This window comes from Electrophorus electricus, chromosome 3 (assembly GCF_013358815.1).
Source record: "Electrophorus electricus isolate fEleEle1 chromosome 3, fEleEle1.pri, whole genome shotgun sequence".
Taxonomy (NCBI): Eukaryota; Metazoa; Chordata; class Actinopteri; order Gymnotiformes; family Gymnotidae; genus Electrophorus; species Electrophorus electricus.
In genome coordinates this window covers 8,774,330-8,792,977 of record NC_049537.1, presented here as the reverse complement: position 1 = coordinate 8,792,977, position 18,648 = coordinate 8,774,330, and the positions used below count along the sequence as shown (strand labels likewise).

Here is an 18,648-nt window from a genome sequence, read left to right as displayed (position 1 = left end):
TCAAGTTTCAGCTCCATACCAAACTCAAGGAGGTAACTGAATCTGCAGGTCATAGTCAGCGGCCTACAGCGTCATCTAAAATTTACGGCAGCATTGTCTAAGGGTTTGGCCACACAGGGTGCAATGACTAGTACACCTTGTTTCCATGTTACAATAATTTACAATGTAACAAAAACTGCTGAAAAACATTGTTTGCATTTGGAACATGACATTTAACAAAATGAATATGTTTCTTTATACAGAAGATGATCAGAAGAAATCTGAACCTGCCTGCCAATTTATTTTATATCAAATTGCAGCTGAATGTGAAGGCCTAGAAGATGAGGAAGCAGAGGACTACACTGCAGGGTCATATATGACTACAGCAGTATTGTAGCATGTTTATACAGTTACAGTATATATACAGACAGTTAACTCTCTCACAGGGAAAGCAGGTTAACACACCTGTACAAGTACAGGAAGGAGCAGCATGAGCTGGAGGAGACTCAAGAGATTGCTGACATGCTATCACACTAATACTAGATAGTATCCTTATTTGCTCTCAGAACAGCTTCAGGTCTTTATGGCAAGGAATCCACAAAGTGATGAAAACATTTCTTGTGACCATATGGACATGATTGTATAATTGCTGCATATTTGTCAGCTGCACATTCATGCTGCAGATTGCCTGTTCTACCACATCCCATGTGTGTCCTATACTGAATTTAGATCTGGGGACTGGGGAGCTTAGTGAAGTACACTGGACTCATTGTCATGGTCAGAGGACTCAGTTTTATGCTCTGTAACACACATTATTGTGTTGGAAGTAATCATTATAAGATGGATAAATTCTGATTTTAGCCACCAAATGTTTCCAGTCTTCAACTATCCAGTTTTGGTAAGCCTGCGTCCACTGTAACCTAATATTTACTGTTCATGCTTAATAGGAGTAGAACCTAATGTGTTTTTTGCTGTTGTAGCTGAACCTCCTCACCATGGTTGAAAAGAGTAGTTATTAGAGTTACCCGAGGAGCCTTCATCTCAGCTCTAACTGGTCTGGCCATTCTACTCTGACCTCAGAAGTGCTGCACACAGGATACCATGAATAAAGCTACAAATATGACATCTTTTCCTGTTCTGATGTTTGATTTGAAAATTAACTAAACCTTTGACTCACGTGCATGATTTTATACATTGTCCTGCAGCCAAATACTGATCTTATAATTGCATGAATGAGTAAATGGACATGGCTAGTGAGTGTATATGGTTGACTTAAAATATAGAAAAATGTGTCTGGTTATAAATTTGAAATATTTATATGTAAGTACACTATATTGCCAAAAACTCATTTACCCATCCAAATAATTGAATTCAGGTGTTCCAATCACTTCCAGGTCCACAGGTGTATAAAACCAAACACCTAGGCATGCAGACTGCTTCTACAAATATTTGTGAAAGAATGGGTCACTCTCAGGAGCTCAGTGAATTCCAGCGTGGTACCGTGATAGGATGCCACCTGTGCAATAAGTCCAGGAGTGAAATTTCTTCGCTACTCAATATTCCACGGTCAACTGTGAGTGGTATTATAACAAAGTGGAAGTGATTAGGAATGACAGCAACACAGTCATGAAGTGGTAGGCCACGTAACATGACAGAGCGGGGTCAGCGCATCCTGAGGTGCAAAGTGCACAGAGGTCGCCAACTTTCTGCAGAATCAATCGCTACAGACCTCCAAACTTCATGTAGCCTTAAGATTAGCTCGAGAACAGTAGGTAGAGAGCTTCATGGAATGGGTTTCTATGGCCGAGCAGCTGCATCCAAGCCTTACATCACCAAGCACAATGCAAAGCATCAGGTCCATAAAGGCATAGATGAATGAATTTGGTGTGGAAGAACTTGACTGGCCTGCACAGAGTCCAGACCTCAACCCGATAGAACACCTTTGGGATGAATTAGAGCAGAGACTGCAAGACAGGCCTTCTCGTCCAACATCAGTGTCTGACCTCACAAATGTGCTTCTGGAAGAATGGTCAAAAATTCCCATAAACACATTCCTAAACCTTGTGGAAAGCCTTCCCAGAAGAGTTTAAGCTGTTATAGCTGTAAAGGGTGGGCCGACATCATCTTAAACCCTATGGATTAAGATTGGGATGTCACTCAAGTTCATATGCATGCGAAGGCAGATGAGTGAATATTTTTGGCAATATAGTGTAAATATTATGGAAACAACTGTATAATAGTGGTAATGATGAATGCATTCAGTAAAATGTATGTACTTTGCCATTTTAGAAAATCAGTTCTTTTAATTTAATTCTATTTAATTATTTGTTTTTATTTGTCAGATTGTGTGCAATAAAAAACAGAGAACATGCTTAGTTTGAGTCTAGGTACCTCTAGAAGGAATAGATTCTGGAAACGAGTGCACACGCCCCCTAAACTGTCAACCACAGGCCAGTATTGGCCTACAAATAATTTTTCATCTAACACTTATACATATGATGAATGTAATATGAGTTTGTAAAGACTCAGCCCCATCTGTCATTACAGATCCTTATTTTGTGCCTTTTAGCCCTCTGAACCTCATCCCAAGCCCCATCCCACAGATTAGTCCATACTTTCTAATTCAGATGTCATTAAGTCTCAGTGCCTCACAGCACACAAGAGGAGAAACATAACCATTAATACACATCTCTCTTCAACTCAACTATGGGGCCAGTCCCAGTGTCAAAAGACATCAGCAGGTGTTAACCAATCACATCTCTTAAGTCACACAAACACATTAATTAAACTCAGCTACGAGCTTTAGATAGCTCAAGCAAAAGTTCAAGGGAACCCAAGGGAAGAATAGACATGCCTGGTAATGTCTCATTTGAATGTATATCTTCTTTCTTCAGACTTTAAAACAGTTTAAAAAGCGTTCCATGTAAAACAATTGTTTTAAGCACTGTGATATGATGAACACCACTTAAACTGCTAATAGCTCAATTCAGTTTAGTCAAATTCAATTTTATTTGTATTGTGTTTTTTACAATAGACATTTTCACAACAACAGTGTTACAGAAATATTTGTCTATATCCCTAAAGAGGCACAACAAAGTTTCCTATAACAGTTATGTAGATGATAAACAAATATCCTTGGCTCTCTCAGTGGATGATTAAAGCCCATAATAAAAACACTATCTATATTTGGAGCATATACATACTGGATGAGACAATAAAGACAAAACAGAGGTTATGATATTTTGCAAAATAGAGGAGTGTCTCATAATTGGTGCACATGCAATTGGTATCTAAAAACTAAAGTTCAAATCTTGGAGTTCTTGGACTCAGATCTTACCTTTACTAGCCATATCAAATTAATCACTAAAGCAGCTTTCCATCATCTTAATAATATAGCTAGAATCAAGGCTGTCACAAGATCCATAGAAATACATGCTTTTACTTCCAGCAGTGTTGACTACTGTAATGGTCTCCTAACTTACAGAAAAATAACACTCAACAGCTACAAGTTATTCAGAATGCTTCTGCAGTATTTCTTACCAGGACAAAGAGAACATAGCACATTAGTCCAGTGCTAAAGTCTCTACACTGGCTCAGTTATAGAATTGATTTGACAGCACTCTTACTAGTCTACAGATCACTAAATGGATTAGGCCAAGAATATATTTCTGATATGCTCAAAGAGTATGAACTCTGTAGGTCTCTTATCTCCATGGGTACAGGCCAGATTCTAGAGGCCAGAATTCTAACCAAAGGTGATGATGCAGCATTTTCTTTTGCTACACATAACTGCAACCAACCCCATTAAACTTAGATGAGCCCAAAATGTAGTTCTATTTAAATTCAAATAAAAAAAAAACATTTCTATTATCACATGCTTATAATTCAGCATAACCCTATATTTTTGCAGCACCTTATTGCAGTTTCAGTATTTTAAACTATTTATCATCGTTTCATTTTTAAATTATTTTATGAACTCTTAAATCTTTTCATTGTTTTCTATTTAAAAATCAGATGTTTTACAATTATTATTTTTACTATTTAATTAAATGGTTTTATTTGTCTATGTAACTTTTTTTTTTTTTTTTTTTTTTTGCAAAAAACCCTCCTGAGGTGATAGATCTTTGGATGTAATAAGATCTATTGTTTACTTAAATACTTTATTGCCACCATTGTTTTTATGTTTTGTGGTAAGCACTTTGAATAGCATGTGAATGGAAACTGCTATACAAATAAACTTGCCTTGCCTCAAAAATTCATCAATTTATCAATTCAGTCATGTCCATCTCTCAGTAACTTTATATACCAGTGATCTCTATGCATCTTTATCAAAGACTCTAGCAATTTCTTTCAATTGTTTAACATTTATATTAATATGAGCTTTAATGGGATCTAGCCACTGTATTCTTTGTCTGCCCCTTCTTCTGGTTCCACTAACCATGCTTAGGATCACTGAGTTTCCATGCATGATGTGATCAAAATGCATTAATTTCAATCTTGTAATCTACTCACAAGCTTCACCTATGATATTGTTTGGGTGGGGGTGGTGTTCTATCTGGAGTGTGCTCTTAGGTGTTCAGCAGCTTCTTTTAATATTATGGTAATATAGCTCGAACGGAGACTTAGTTATAGCCTTATTTATGTGAAAATACAATAACTGAACTACAGTATGCTGCAAAAGACATAAAACCCAACTTCTGTAAAATGAAAAATGTATTTTGAGTGGTTACCAAAGATCCACACTCAGTTCACAACTCCATAATATGTGAAATGTGCTTTTCTCAGTTAGGAACACAAAAAGTCAAAAACAATTTGAACCTGAAAATTAATGCACTATTACTGGCTCTGCTGAAAAAAGCCTGCAGCTATAGTTACAGCACCCCAATACCTGCAGTAGTCTTCATGGCCATACACTTGCAGGCGCTTGACAGTCATTGAGTTTGTTTTTGAAATGTAATGCAGAGAGACTTCAAAGCTCCATTAACACAATAAGCCTCTCAAGCATGCTGACATTTGGCAGACCAAGATGCACAGAGGGCTATATTTGTATTTTGTCCAAATAAGAATATGCTGTTATGGGTGAGCTATCAAATATCAAATTTTTATTCTTTGCACAAGCCTATTATATCGCAAGAGTAACTGCTTTAGAATTTCTTAGGCTTTTCCCATCATTGCCAGTATTGGATCACATTTCCTGTGGAAGGACTGACCTAAAGACAGACAAAGGTTGCTTTTAAATCATCATACCATGGGTAGCTTGTCACACTTGAAGCCGAACACATTCTAATCTTCGGACATCCTACAGCAGCAATGTTTATGTTTAATAAAGGGATTTGTTCTGTCTGTTAACTCACAGCTGTTCCAGTACATTATCCTCGAATAATATAAAAATAAATGTCTATAGAACTAATACATATTAACTTTACAAAACTAATACATATTAATAATGAGCATCTCTGACAATCTTACTTATATGCAAAATCTCACTGACACTAAAAACAGCAACTTGGACAAAAAAGGAATATGCATTTTGCCACCCACTCTGTCTTTTATCACTGAGTGGGGAGAGCTGTGGCTAGAAGCACACATGACTTAAGCAGGCCTGTTGGCATCTCAGCATTTGTAGCAGTTTTAGACCCAGGAGAGGCCTGAAGACTCTCAGCTGTTTTTTACTGTGCCACTGGGTAATCCCTTGGCAGCTTCATTGATTTCTTAAAGGTTGTGGAATGAAGCCATACCAATTTTATTTCTTTATAACATGTTAAACTTGCATGGCTCTTGTAACTCTATACTAGTGACATCTGGTGCCTTCTTTCTGAAGCTTTATAGTGCCAGAGGACATTCAACAGGAGGATTACCTGGGCCATTCAGTGACCTTTTTTATCATGCTTTACTTATGGTCAAAAAGGATGAAATAAAGTATTTGTTACTTTTAAGTATATTGAACACTGCTGTTTTCTGATTGATTCAATTAGAGAAAGAACTCTTTATAATTGGAAGGGCTAGATTGTTCTCAATACAGCCCAGGTAGTGTGTATTAAAACAACAGCTCAGACCTCAGAAGATGGTCTGGATTTGTCATAGGATAAAAATAAAATACTGGTATGGTCATAAGATGCTGCTTAGGAAGACAAACATTAGTGGGCAAATGAGGTAAAAATTCATGACCAAATGGAGTGCCTCAGACATGCTGACCACACACTTAAAACCCTATATAAGAGACAGCTTGAGACTCAGTTCTACAGACACCCAGCCAAGGTGAGTGACTGAAGGGCTCTCAATGGTTGAAGCTCTTTTATATTTTCTGTGCTTTCTCTATTCAGACATTCTGGATTGAGACTGTGTGCCTATTTAATAATAATAATAATAATAGTAAAATCATGTTGAACATCTTAGTTCATAAAATGATGATTGATGACAAACATGACACACAAACCTTGTTTTCTTTAACAGTCCTTCGAAACATCAGCATCAGGGTTCTTGAGAGGCATTAGCCAAGGGTAAATAAAATTTTATCATTGAGACATGTTTTATTTAGAAGTAGAACAGTTTTAGCAATATTGAATAACTTTTCCTGTGTAAGGTTACAGAAATCATGTTCCAAGGTGCTAAGAAATGTCTTATTATCATTTAAACCTGTCTAATGTCAAGCATGAGTGTAAGAATGTTTTTATATTTTTAAAAGACAATATTTCTCAGATTAAGACAGATTAATGCTTTAGACACTATATATCCTCCTTCAGCAGTCTCCTAGGACTGATATTTAGCTACAGTTCACAAGCCCTGGAATGGCTTGAAGGTTTCTCTACAAGTATATATTTACTTTTACTGACACTATTGATAAGGTGCACTGAATTCTCTCTTTCCTTTATATTCATGTTGAATTTTCCATACCCAACCTCCTTCAGTGAGATGTCCAGGTAAATAAAATAAATAACATATATAATAAAAGTAATATTGTGTTATTGTCCAGTAAGGTGTCACTGTAAATATGGATCCGGAGATGGAGTGTTTTGGCCAAGCGGCCGTCTATCTGCGGAAGCCAGAACGAGAGAGGATTGAGTCACAAAACCTTCCGTTTGATGCCAAAACTGCTTTCTATGTGGCTGAGCCAACTGAGATGTACCTCAAAGGTGTCCTCCAGAGCAAAGAGGGAGGAAAAGCCACTGTCAAAACTCTGTGTGGCAAAGTGAGTAGAAAAGATTATATTTAACCCAGTGTTTAGCTGACACAGTTGATCTTATCTCCATGTCTTGATGTTTGATAAAGTTCTATTTTGGTACATCCTGTACATGATTTATTTAAATCTCCACATACACTAAGAACTATTTTATGCCTTACAGGTCTTGACAGTGAAGGAGGATGACATACATCCCATGAATCCTCCAAAGTTTGATAAGATTGAGGACATGGCCATGATGACCCACCTCAATGAGCCTGCTGTGCTGTACAACCTCAAAGAGCGTTATGCAGCATGGATGATCTATGTGAGTATAGAATGTTGTCTGATGCCCTAAATTGAATCTTGTGGTCACATTATGTGACATTATCATCTGAACAGAACATTACTATTAAGTAGCACTAATTACTACAAAGGTAAAATAAAGGATAGGTTACATCCTGTTATCTCTTTCTGTCTTGCAGACTTATTCTGGGTTGTTCTGTGTTACTGTGAACCCCTATAAATGGCTCCCAGTGTACGATCCTATGGTTGTGATAGCCTACAGAGGCAAAAAAAGAGTGGAGGCCCCGCCCCACATCTTTTCCATCTCTGATAATGCCTACCAATTCATGCTTACTGGTATGAAGGTTATGTTATGTTTTTAGTGTATTTCTATAAACTCATTATTTAAAACTATATATACACACACACACACACACACACACACACACACACATATATATATATATATATATATATATATATATATATATATAATTTATTTATTTATTTATTTTTTATTTCCCCCCCTCAGATCGTGAGAACCAGTCAATCCTAATCACGTAAGTCTTAAGGGACTAGGTCCAGTTAAAATTTGATATTGTTTTCTCATGTTTCACTGTAGATTGTAGTAGCAACAGGATTTTGCATATTTTCAATTTTGTTTTATTATATTTGTTTGTGTGACTGTTTTTAGATATTTATTACTATTTTTTTTTGTCAGATGGCCACAAAGATATGATATAAAGATATGACTTTTGACTGACATTTTTGTGTTGTTAACAGTTATAGAAATTGCATGTAAGCCAATCAGTCAAGAAAAATGCCAGTGATTTCCACAGCATGTGCACACTTTCAACCATTGAAAAATTGACTGCTGGTCTCTGAATTTTTGACTGAAACACAGTGCAGTATTGTTTTAAGCAGGTAAATTCTGAACTCTGTTTTTAACTTCAGTGGAGAATCTGGTGCAGGAAAGACTGTGAACACCAAACGTGTCATCCAATATTTTGCGATAATCGCAGTGTCTGGACAAAAGAAGTCAGAGCCTGTTCATGGAAAAATGCAGGTTAGTGAGACAAACCACAAATAGCATGCAGACAGTTATTTTTATTATTATTATTATTATTATTATTATTATTATTATTATTATTATTATTATTATGTTGAAACCTGTAGGGGTCGCTGGAGGATCAAATAATTGCAGCCAACCCTCTACTGGAGGCATATGGTAATGCCAAGACTGTGAGAAATGACAACTCCTCTCGCTTTGTACGTTTCTGTCCTGAAGTATTTATCTACTGAGACAATAAAAACTTTACAAAATATTATCTATTAGACTGATTTTCCAATATCATGTTTAGGGTAAATTTATCAGAATCCACTTTGGGTCCACTGGAAAACTGGCCTCAGCTGATATTGAAACTTGTGAGTTGGAAAAAAAGACAAATTTTATTTAATTTAATTAAAATAAATTAAAATACCTTTTAATGTTATACATGTTATGTGATTACTTTTACAGATCTGCTGGAAAAGTCAAGAGTAACCTTCCAGCTGTCAGCTGAGAGAAGTTACCACATTTTCTATCAGCTGGCAACTGGCCACAAACCTGAACTGCTGGGTAATACATGTACACAAGTGTTAAAAATGGAAATTCCTTGGTTACAAAGCAAAACCCAGAAAAATTCTAATTTAAGCACTTTTGGTCCTGATCATGTTGTTCACCTGCCCCTTGGATAAATTTCAATTAACTGTAAATGATTACAATTCTGTCAGATTGTACTGTCTAAATAAAATATATTTTACTCATTACAGCAGTTGCAGACTGCAGTACATACCAATACTATCCATCACATTCAGTCAAAAGAATTGAAGGAAAATAAAAATGTAACAGTACAAGGATTAGAACGCTGATTTTTATTCTTCAGAGGCTCTCCTGATCACAACTAACCCATATGACTACCCAATGATCAGCCATGGGGAGATCACTGTTAAGAGCATCAATGATGTGGAAGAGTTCATTGCCACGGATGTAAGAACCTTTTTGTAGTTTTAATTATTCAGACTCAGTTTGTGCTATATGAACATTGTAAAACATTAGTCATTACATATGGTCAAATCTGTGTTTAGAATTGCATGAAATAGCTGAATGTTAAAAAGAATGTTTTCTTTGTTACCTCAGACAGCCATTGACATCTTGGGCTTCACCTCTGAAGAGAAGATAAGCATTTACAAGCTGACAGGAGCTGTGATGCATCATGGGAATATGAAATTCAAGCAGAAGCCGAGGGAAGAGCAAGCTGAGCCTGATGGCACTGAGGGTGAGTGTGACTTCAGTTCAGCTTCAACTGACTCAGAGTAGGATGGCTCCTTTTATGCCTGTCATTAATGTTTTTCATTAATATAGATTTGGGACTGACTGTGTCGATAACATGCTATAGAATTAATTTCAAGGACATTCTGACATGACCATATAAGTCATAATATTCAGTATCATTAACTGATTAAAAGGAATTTTGTTTATATCAGCCCTTTTATTTAAACAATGATTTAGTCTTGAAGTTACTCAGCCACCACTTTGTTTAAACATTTGAATTTTGACCTATTTCCTCAGTGGCTGATAAAATCGCTTATCTCATGGGCCTGAACTCAGCTGACATGCTGAAAGCTTTGTGCTATCCCAGAGTCAAGGTTGGGAATGAATATGTGACCAAAGGGCAAACTGTTCCACAGGTAATAAGAACTCCTGAAAAATAATAACAAATTATAAACTAAACAGAAATTGAAAAGACTGTTGTTTTGCTTTCTTAAAAAGGTGAACAATGCAACCATGGCTCTGAGTAAAGCAGTCTACGAAAAAATGTTCTTGTGGATGGTTGTCCGTATCAATGAAATGTTGGATACAAAGCAGCCCAGGCAGTTCTTTATTGGGGTGCTGGATATTGCTGGGTTTGAAATCTTTGATGTAAGTAAACTAGATGGCAAGTTAAAGATAAAAATTACTCATAATTCCCATGGTGGTAAGTAGCTCATCAAAATCTGTTTTTATGCCATAGTTCAACAGCTTGGAACAGCTTTGCATCAACTTCACTAATGAGAAACTGCAACAGTTTTTCAACCACCACATGTTTGTGCTGGAGCAAGAGGAATACAAGAAAGAAGGAATTGAGTGGGAGTTCATTGACTTTGGTATGGACTTGGCTGCTTGCATTGAGCTTATTGAGAAGGTAGGTGATGCTTATCTAGTTAACATTATCTGTTTTGAGTGGTTAATAAGGCATTCATTTATCACTCCCCATACAAAATAAAGGATTTTTTACCCACAGCCAATGGGCATCTTCTCCATCCTTGAAGAGGAGTGCATGTTCCCCAAGGCCACAGATATGACCTTCAAAAACAAACTTTATGACCAGCACCTGGGTAAAAGTGCAACCTTCCAAAAGCCAAAGCCTGCTAAAGGCAAGGCAGAGGCCCACTTCTCCCTGGTACACTATGCTGGCACTGTGGACTATAACATTACTGGCTGGCTGGAGAAGAACAAGGACCCCTTGAATGATTCTGCTGTCCAGCTGTACCAGAAGTCTTCACTTAAACTGTTGTCTAATCTGTTTGCTACACATGCATCTTCTGAAGGTTTGTCGAAGTCTATTTTTGAGATACTTTATTGTACTACTTGGGGAAGATGGCAGGAAGATAAATTGCAGCATATACAACATTTCAGTATTAAAAGGATTTTACTGTTTGATTGTTTTTTGTTTTTTTTATCCCAGAAAGCCAATTTACAATATATTAAATCTCTTATCAGTACACCAGCCACCCAATTCTGAATGTTAACTGTATAATGTTTCTGGCACTCTGAGAGGGGGATTATGTTAAAGGTTTGATGCCATTGATTGATTCACATATACATACTTGATTTCATGCTGAATCAGCATCTGAAGGGGGTGCCAAAAAAGGTGGGAAGAAGAAGGGTGGCTCCTTCCAGACTGTGTCTGCTCTGTTCCGGGTAAAACTATCATTATATATTTCTGTTCATGCTTATGAGACAATGATATTCTAAGATCATAGAAAGTCTTTGAAAGAGAATGTTGTTGATCTGGTTATTATCCAATGCAACAGGAGAACTTGGGCAAGCTTATGACCAACTTGAGAAGCACTCATCCTCACTTTGTGCGCTGCCTCATTCCAAATGAATCAAAAACCCCAGGTAATTTCTCAAAATGTAATTTCCTTCAGTGTACATATGGATGAAAGAATTAGTACTTTGACAAGAAATAAACAAGTTCTTAGGAGAGCTCTAACATTTTTAATGATAAGCACTTCCACCAACACATTTATCTCAACCTTAGGGTTGATGGAGAACTATCTGGTTATCCACCAGCTGCGTTGTAATGGTGTACTGGAGGGAATCAGAATCTGCAGAAAGGGGTTTCCCAGCAGAATCCTCTATGGTGACTTTAAGCAGAGGTATTTTTGGGGAACCATATATGTGATTTCTAAATGCCATTTGTGTATCAGACCAAGAGAATCACAGTAAATTATCAGCAAACTATGATCTACTTCCTCATAGATCAAACAAATTGTACGTACATATATGTGTGTCAACTTGATGTCATAGTAAAGTAAAATTTATTGTTTTTTAGATACAAAGTATTAAATGCCAGTGTTATCCCTGAGGGACAGTTTATTGACAACAAGAAGGCATCAGAGAAGCTTCTAGGTTCCATAGATGTGGACCATACCCAATACAAATTTGGGCATACCAAGGTAAGAGGTGGTAACAAAGGTAGAAAATATTACAATATTCTCATATCAATCAAACCTTGTTTACAGGTGTTCTTCAAAGCTGGACTTTTGGGTCTTCTAGAGGAGATGCGAGATGAAAAGCTTACCATCCTTGTTACCATGACTCAGGCACTGTGCCGAGGTTTCCTCATGAGAAGAGAGTTTGTCAAGATGATGGAGAGAAGGTTTGGGGCGTCTGAACATAGGGCATGAAACTGAATTCAGTAATATAATGCAACAGAACCTGACTGATTTTTTTTCTGCACACTCTAATTTTATAACAGAGAGTCCATCTTCACCATCCAGTACAACATCCGCTCATTCATGAACGTGAAACACTGGCCGTGGATGAAGCTGTACTTCAAAATCAAGCCTCTTCTGAAGAGTGCAGAGACTGAGAAAGAAATGGCGGCCATGAAGGAGAACTTTGAGAAGATGAAGGAGGATCTGGCAAAGGCTCTGGCCAAGAAAAAGGAACTCGAAGAAAAAATGGTCACACTATTGCAAGAAAAGAATGACTTGCAGTTACAAGTAGCTGCAGTAAGTCTCCCAACTGAAGACTAGTAGCTTGCTTGTTAGGAAAATAACTGAGAGCATTATGACAAATATTTCCTCATATTTAATTTCTAGGAAGTTGAAAACCTCTCAGATGCTGAAGAGAGATGTGAGGGGCTCATTAAAAGCAAGATCCAACTTGAGGCTAAACTCAAAGAGATAACCGAGAGACTGGAGGATGAGGAGGAAGTCAATGCTGAGTTGACTGCCAAGAAAAGAAAACTGGAGGATGAGTGTTCTGAGCTGAAGAAAGACATTGATGATTTGGAGCTAACATTAGCTAAAGTGGAGAAGGAGAAACATGCCACTGAAAATAAGGTTTATATTTTATAGATAAGGCCTTGACCATTTGATAAACTTTGTTTAAACAAATGTTTACACAAGTGTTTTTTTCTCAGGTCAAAAACCTAACTGAAGAGATGACTTCTCAAGATGAAATTATTGTCAAGTTAACCAAGGAAAAGAAAGCTCTTCAAGAAGCACATCAGCAGACGCTTGATGATCTGCAAGCAGAGGAAGACAAAGTCAACACTCTGACTAAAGCCAAAGTTAAGCTTGAGCAGCAAGTAGATGATGTAAGTTTACCAGAAAAGTGTTTGATACCTCATATGCTGTATGAAATAAAAACTGCTGGTTAAGGCTTATGATATTCTTCTCCGTTTGCAATACTTTGTTTACAATAGCTTGAAGGATCTCTTGAACAAGAGAGGAAACTTCGCATGGATCTTGAAAGAGCAAAGAGAAAGCTTGAGGGGGATCTTAAACTGGCCCAGGAATCAATAATGGATCTGGAGAATGACAAGCAACAGTCAGATGAAAAGCTAAAGAAGTGAGAGTTCAACTTGTTCACTAAAGGTTCTCATTCAAAATTGTAATCTTTGAGCTAAATATTGTTTTTCATAACAGGAAGGAATTTGAGACAAACCAACTTCTTGGTAGAATTGAGGATGAGCAGGCTCTTGGCGCACAGCTTCAGAAGAAGATTAAAGAACTCCAGGTTATACTAAGTACTTTGTCACTTACCATTATAAATGTACTAATCACTAACATTTACATTAGTGAGTAGTACATAACAGCATCACATATCCATTATAGGCTCGCATTGAGGAGCTTGAGGAGGAGATTGAGGCTGAGCGTGCTGCTCGTGCCAAAGTGGAAAAGCAGAGGGCTGATCTGTCCAGAGAACTTGAAGAGATTAGTGAAAGACTTGAGGAAGCTGGAGGTGCCACTGCAGCCCAAATTGAGATGAACAAGAAACGTGAAGCGGAGTTCCAAAAGCTGCGCCGTGATCTGGAGGAGTCCACCTTGCAGCATGAAGCTACAGCCTCAGCTCTCCGCAAGAAGCAGGCAGACAGTGTGGCAGAGCTAGGAGAGCAGATTGACAACCTACAGCGGGTGAAGCAGAAGTTGGAGAAGGAGAAAAGTGAACTGAAAATGGAGATTGATGATCTGAGTAGCAGCATGGAGACTGTATCCAAATCAAAGGTGAATAGTTAATAACAAACAAAAATACATGGTACTGTGATAGCACAGTGAGTGCAAAACATTAAAAATGTGGCATCTGTGGCTTTGGACAGGCTAATCTTGAAAAGATGTGTCGTACACTAGAGGATCAGATGAGTGAGTTAAAGACAAAGTCTGAGGAACAACTTCGTCAGCTGAATGACATTTCTACCCAAAAGGCACGACTTCAGACTGAAAATGGTAAATGATGGTGAAGCGAAACAATTTTTAATTGAAAAGCATAAGTCAATAAGTATAAAAACATAAAGCATAAGTGTAAACACATAAATGACATCTTACTGAATGGTGTCGTGTCAATAGAAGGCATATTCAATTCCAGTTTTGTAATAGGTGAAATTGGACGCCAACTGGAAGAGAAAGAAGCTCTTGTTTCTCAGCTGACTCGAGGCAAGCAAGCTTACACTCAGCAGATTGAGGAGCTCAAAAGGCAAATTGAAGAAGAGGTCAAGGTAAGTTATGGTTTAGAAATTATACTGTTAATCAAGTCACTTTCCAAGGAAATTTCCTAACAGATTTTTGCTTTTGATTCAAAGGCAAAGAATGCGTTGGCCCATGCTGTGCAGTCATCCCGTCATGACTGTGATCTCCTTAGAGAACAGTTTGAAGAAGAACAAGAAGCCAAAGCTGAGCTGCAGCGTGGAATGTCGAAGGCAAACAGTGAGGTGGCTCAGTGGAGAACCAAATACGAGACCGACGCAATCCAGCGCACCGAGGAACTTGAAGATGCCAAGTAAATCATGCACTTAATATAGCTGTACATCAAACATAAAAATAGAATAACATAGTAATGCTCTCTTGCTTTTCTAAGGAAAAAGCTTGCCCAGCGTCTGCAGGATGCTGAGGAGTCCATTGAAGCAGTGAACGCCAAGTGTGCCTCCCTGGAGAAGACTAAGCAAAGATTGCAGGGTGAAGTGGAGGACCTCATGATCGATGTGGAAAGAGCTAATGCACTTGCTGCAAATCTTGACAAGAAGCAGAGGAACTTTGACAAGGTAACATAGCTTAATTTATACCTTTCCTACATACATATGCACTTGCTGCCATTCTAGGCAAGAAGCAAAGAACATTGATCTTTCATACTGAATGCTTTGGCATAAAATGCCCAGAATCTCTTTCCTGCCCTTTTTTCAATACCTATATAAACCTTATAATATTGAGTTTGTAGCTATAATGAAACTGTGGTGGAAAGACACTAGGTTGTATAATCAGTGTGCTTGCCGTTGTAGTTCATGTTCAACATAAATGACATAAATCAGATACCACAAACATGCAAATTCAACTGTTGATTATAATTACTTAAAGGTCTTGGCAGAATGGAAACAGAAATTTGAGGAGAGTCAAGCAGAGCTGGAGGGAGCCCAGAAAGAGGCTCGTACCCTGAGCACAGAGCTTTTCAAAATGAAGAACTCCTACGAAGAAGCTCTAGATCAGCTAGAGACACTGAAGAGGGAGAACAAAATCCTGCAGCGTAAGTCTTCAAATATACCTTCTTGTGAAACATGGAAATGAGATGTAAACTGCTGGCCTCTTTAAGATTATCTCGCTCTGTCACCGAGCTTTTATTCAGCATGTTAAATTATGACTATCCATACAGAGGAGATCTCAGATTTAAGTGAGCAGCTTGGTGAAACTGGAAAAACTATCCATGAGCTGGAGAAGGGAAAAAAGACAGTGGAGGCTGAGAAGTCAGAAGTACAGACAGCTCTTGAGGAAGCTGAGGTGTGTTAAATAGAAATGTTTAAAATGGTCTTACAGAATTTTAACACTAGATTGATCTGTGAATATTGCTCTTGAAATTTTTCAACTTAAACTCTCAGGCCACACTGGAGCATGAAGAATCCAAGATTGTTCGTATCCAGCTTGAACTTACCCAAGTTAAGAGTGAGATTGACAGGAGGCTTGCTGAAAAGGATGAGGAGATCGAGCAGATCAAGCGAAACAGCCAGAGGGTGATTGACTCCATGCAGAGCACTCTGGATGCTGAGATTCGAAGCAGAAATGATGCCCTTAGAATCAAGAAGAAGATGGAGGGTGACCTCAATGAAATGGAGGTTCAACTAAGCCATGCAAACCGCCAAGCTGCTGAGGCCCAGAAACAGCTGAGAAATGTCCAAGGACAGTTTAAGGTTTGTTCACAAAGTGAAAGAAAAACACCTACAAAGGCCAAAAACAAACAAGCAAAAGAAGATATTCAAAACAACAAAGACCTAAATGAACTTTGCTTTTACTAGGATGCTCAATTGCACCTTGATGAGGCTATACGGGGACAAGAGGACATGAGAGAACAGGTAGCCATGGTGGAGCGCAGGAACACTTTGATGCTGGCTGAAATTGAGGAGCTAAGAGTTGCTCTGGAGCAAACTGAGAGAGGACGCAAAGTGGCTGAGCAGGAGCTGGTAGATGCTAGTGAGCGTGTAACTCTGCTTCATTCTCAAGTAAGCAAAAGCAATTCTTAAGTAAGTAAAATGATTTCATTACCAATTTGGAGATTTAACCTGATGCATGGTAAACATTTCACAATCTTTTCTAATTTTATTTAGAATACAAGCCTCATCAACACCAAGAAGAAGCTAGAGGCTGATCTTGTGCAGATTCAAGGAGAGATGGATGATACCATTCAGGAAGCACGGAATGCTGAGGAAAAGGCCAAAAAAGCTATTACTGATGTAAGTGAAATACTGTACTTTTATACAGAACGCACTGGACTCCAGTCATAGGTATTCATTAAAATAGACCAATGTCTCTAACAGCTAAAAGTTTTCATTTAACTTATCTAAACAATCACGATGTACCACTGCTGAATAACCTATTAAGCTATATTATAAAAACAATACTGACAGGCTGCCATGATGGCAGAAGAACTAAAGAAGGAGCAGGACACCAGTGCTCATCTGGAGAGGATGAAGAAGAACTTGGAGGTTACAGTCAAGGATCTGCAGCATCGCCTGGATGAGGCTGAGAGTCTGGCGATGAAGGGTGGAAAGAAACAACTCCAGAAACTGGAGGCCAGAGTATGTGTCAATGATGTAAATATAAACATAATTTAAATATGACTGAATTAACTATATTAAGACTAATATTTAAAATTGTTATTTTAGGTGCGTGAGCTGGAAAGTGAAGTTGAAGCTGAACAGAGACGTGCAGCTGAATCAATTAAAGGTGTTCGCAAATATGAGAGGAGAGTAAAGGAACTCACTTACCAGGTACTACATAATTGTACAATCTCTTTTGCACAATAAAGACCATTATTAACTCCTCCTTTGGTGAAATGCTGAATGACTGAAGAGGAGGCTTCTCTGGGTTTTTTCACCTGTACAGTCAGAGTCAAAACATAAAATGCTCATAGACACTAATGAGCAGATTTGAAGTTGCAATGGTCAGAGTACAAGTTCACTAAAATAGACTAAAACAGTACAACTATATAATTTTTTAATGCAGTACATAAACCATGAAGAGGAGGCTTAAAAAAAGCCTTTTCAAGACTGGAAATGTACCTACTAGTCTTCATCATACCTTACAGACTGAAGAGGATAAAAAGAATGTGACCAGGCTGCAGGATCTGGTGGACAAACTGCAGATGAAAGTGAAGTCCTATAAGAGACAATCTGAGGAATCTGTGAGTCATCCATATCATTTTTGAGATGGGACATGCTAGCTTCTTATCAGAATTTATGCATTTCAAATTCACCTTTGTCCCATTGAATATGTTTGGCCCAATAAATAACAAAAATGATAAGTATTGGTATAGTAGCTTCTAACCTATTTAAAACAAGCCACTGAGTATTTTGAAATTTAGAATGGGTTAACACATTACCATGCACTATTCCATTTGTAGGAGGAGCAGGCCAACACTCACCTGTCCAGGTACAGGAAGGTACAGCATGAGCTGGAGGAGGCTCAGGAGAGAGCTGACATTGCTGAGTCACAGGTCAACAAGCTCAGAGCCAAGAGCCGTGAATTTGGAAAAGTACGTACTTTTCATGCTTAAATAAATCAAATGAATAATAAAATGGATAAAATAAATAAATTACTTTGTTTTGCTTTGTTTGCAGGGTAAAGAAGCTGAGTAAGAAGATGGAAGAGAGTAGCAGCTCATACAATATGAGTTCTATGCAGTATTCTCATTAAAATATTATCGTGGAATATAACTATGACCAATAAAAAAGCTTATGATCTAAAAATCTGTCTTTGTTCCCCTAATTGTATCTGGTCAAAACTATGAATATTAACTATGCACCTAAGTGAAATTATATTATTAGGCACAACTTCCAATGTGTATCAAATGTGTATCAGAATTCATGTTCTGCTTAAGAAATCTTGACATTGGCAAGTAGAAAAAACTGAACTCGGAACTCTACAACAAT

At 37.7% G+C, this 18,648-nt stretch overlaps 1 protein-coding gene across 2 annotated transcripts; it reads left to right on the top strand.

The window, feature by feature from the left end:
- The first annotated feature begins 6,430 nt into the window (after positions 1-6,430).
- On the top strand, positions 6,431-18,474 carry myhb (myosin, heavy chain b). 2 transcript variants are annotated; one of them, XM_035524345.1, is made up of 40 exons: positions 6,431-6,479; positions 6,957-7,168; positions 7,323-7,466; positions 7,624-7,780; positions 7,956-7,983; positions 8,378-8,489; positions 8,600-8,692; positions 8,785-8,848; positions 8,943-9,041; positions 9,349-9,452; positions 9,603-9,741; positions 10,035-10,153; positions 10,236-10,385; positions 10,477-10,647; positions 10,747-11,053; positions 11,353-11,426; positions 11,540-11,627; positions 11,770-11,887; positions 12,064-12,187; positions 12,254-12,390; positions 12,490-12,745; positions 12,836-13,078; positions 13,159-13,335; positions 13,444-13,589; positions 13,667-13,757; positions 13,856-14,245; positions 14,338-14,464; positions 14,615-14,733; positions 14,818-15,014; positions 15,093-15,276; positions 15,587-15,752; positions 15,879-16,003; positions 16,102-16,410; positions 16,516-16,719; positions 16,825-16,950; positions 17,125-17,295; positions 17,383-17,487; positions 17,805-17,900; positions 18,120-18,251; positions 18,337-18,474. In XM_035524345.1, the coding sequence occupies exons 2-40, from the start codon at positions 6,971-6,973 to the stop codon at positions 18,352-18,354; spliced, it is 5,808 nt and encodes a 1,935-aa protein (XP_035380238.1). In that variant the 5' UTR covers positions 6,431-6,479; positions 6,957-6,970; the 3' UTR covers positions 18,355-18,474. The 2 variants fall into 2 exon arrangements, with proteins under 2 accessions (XP_035380238.1, XP_035380237.1); XM_035524344.1 differs by having other exon boundaries at positions 6,953-7,168.
- Positions 18,475-18,648: the final 174 nt, after the last annotated feature.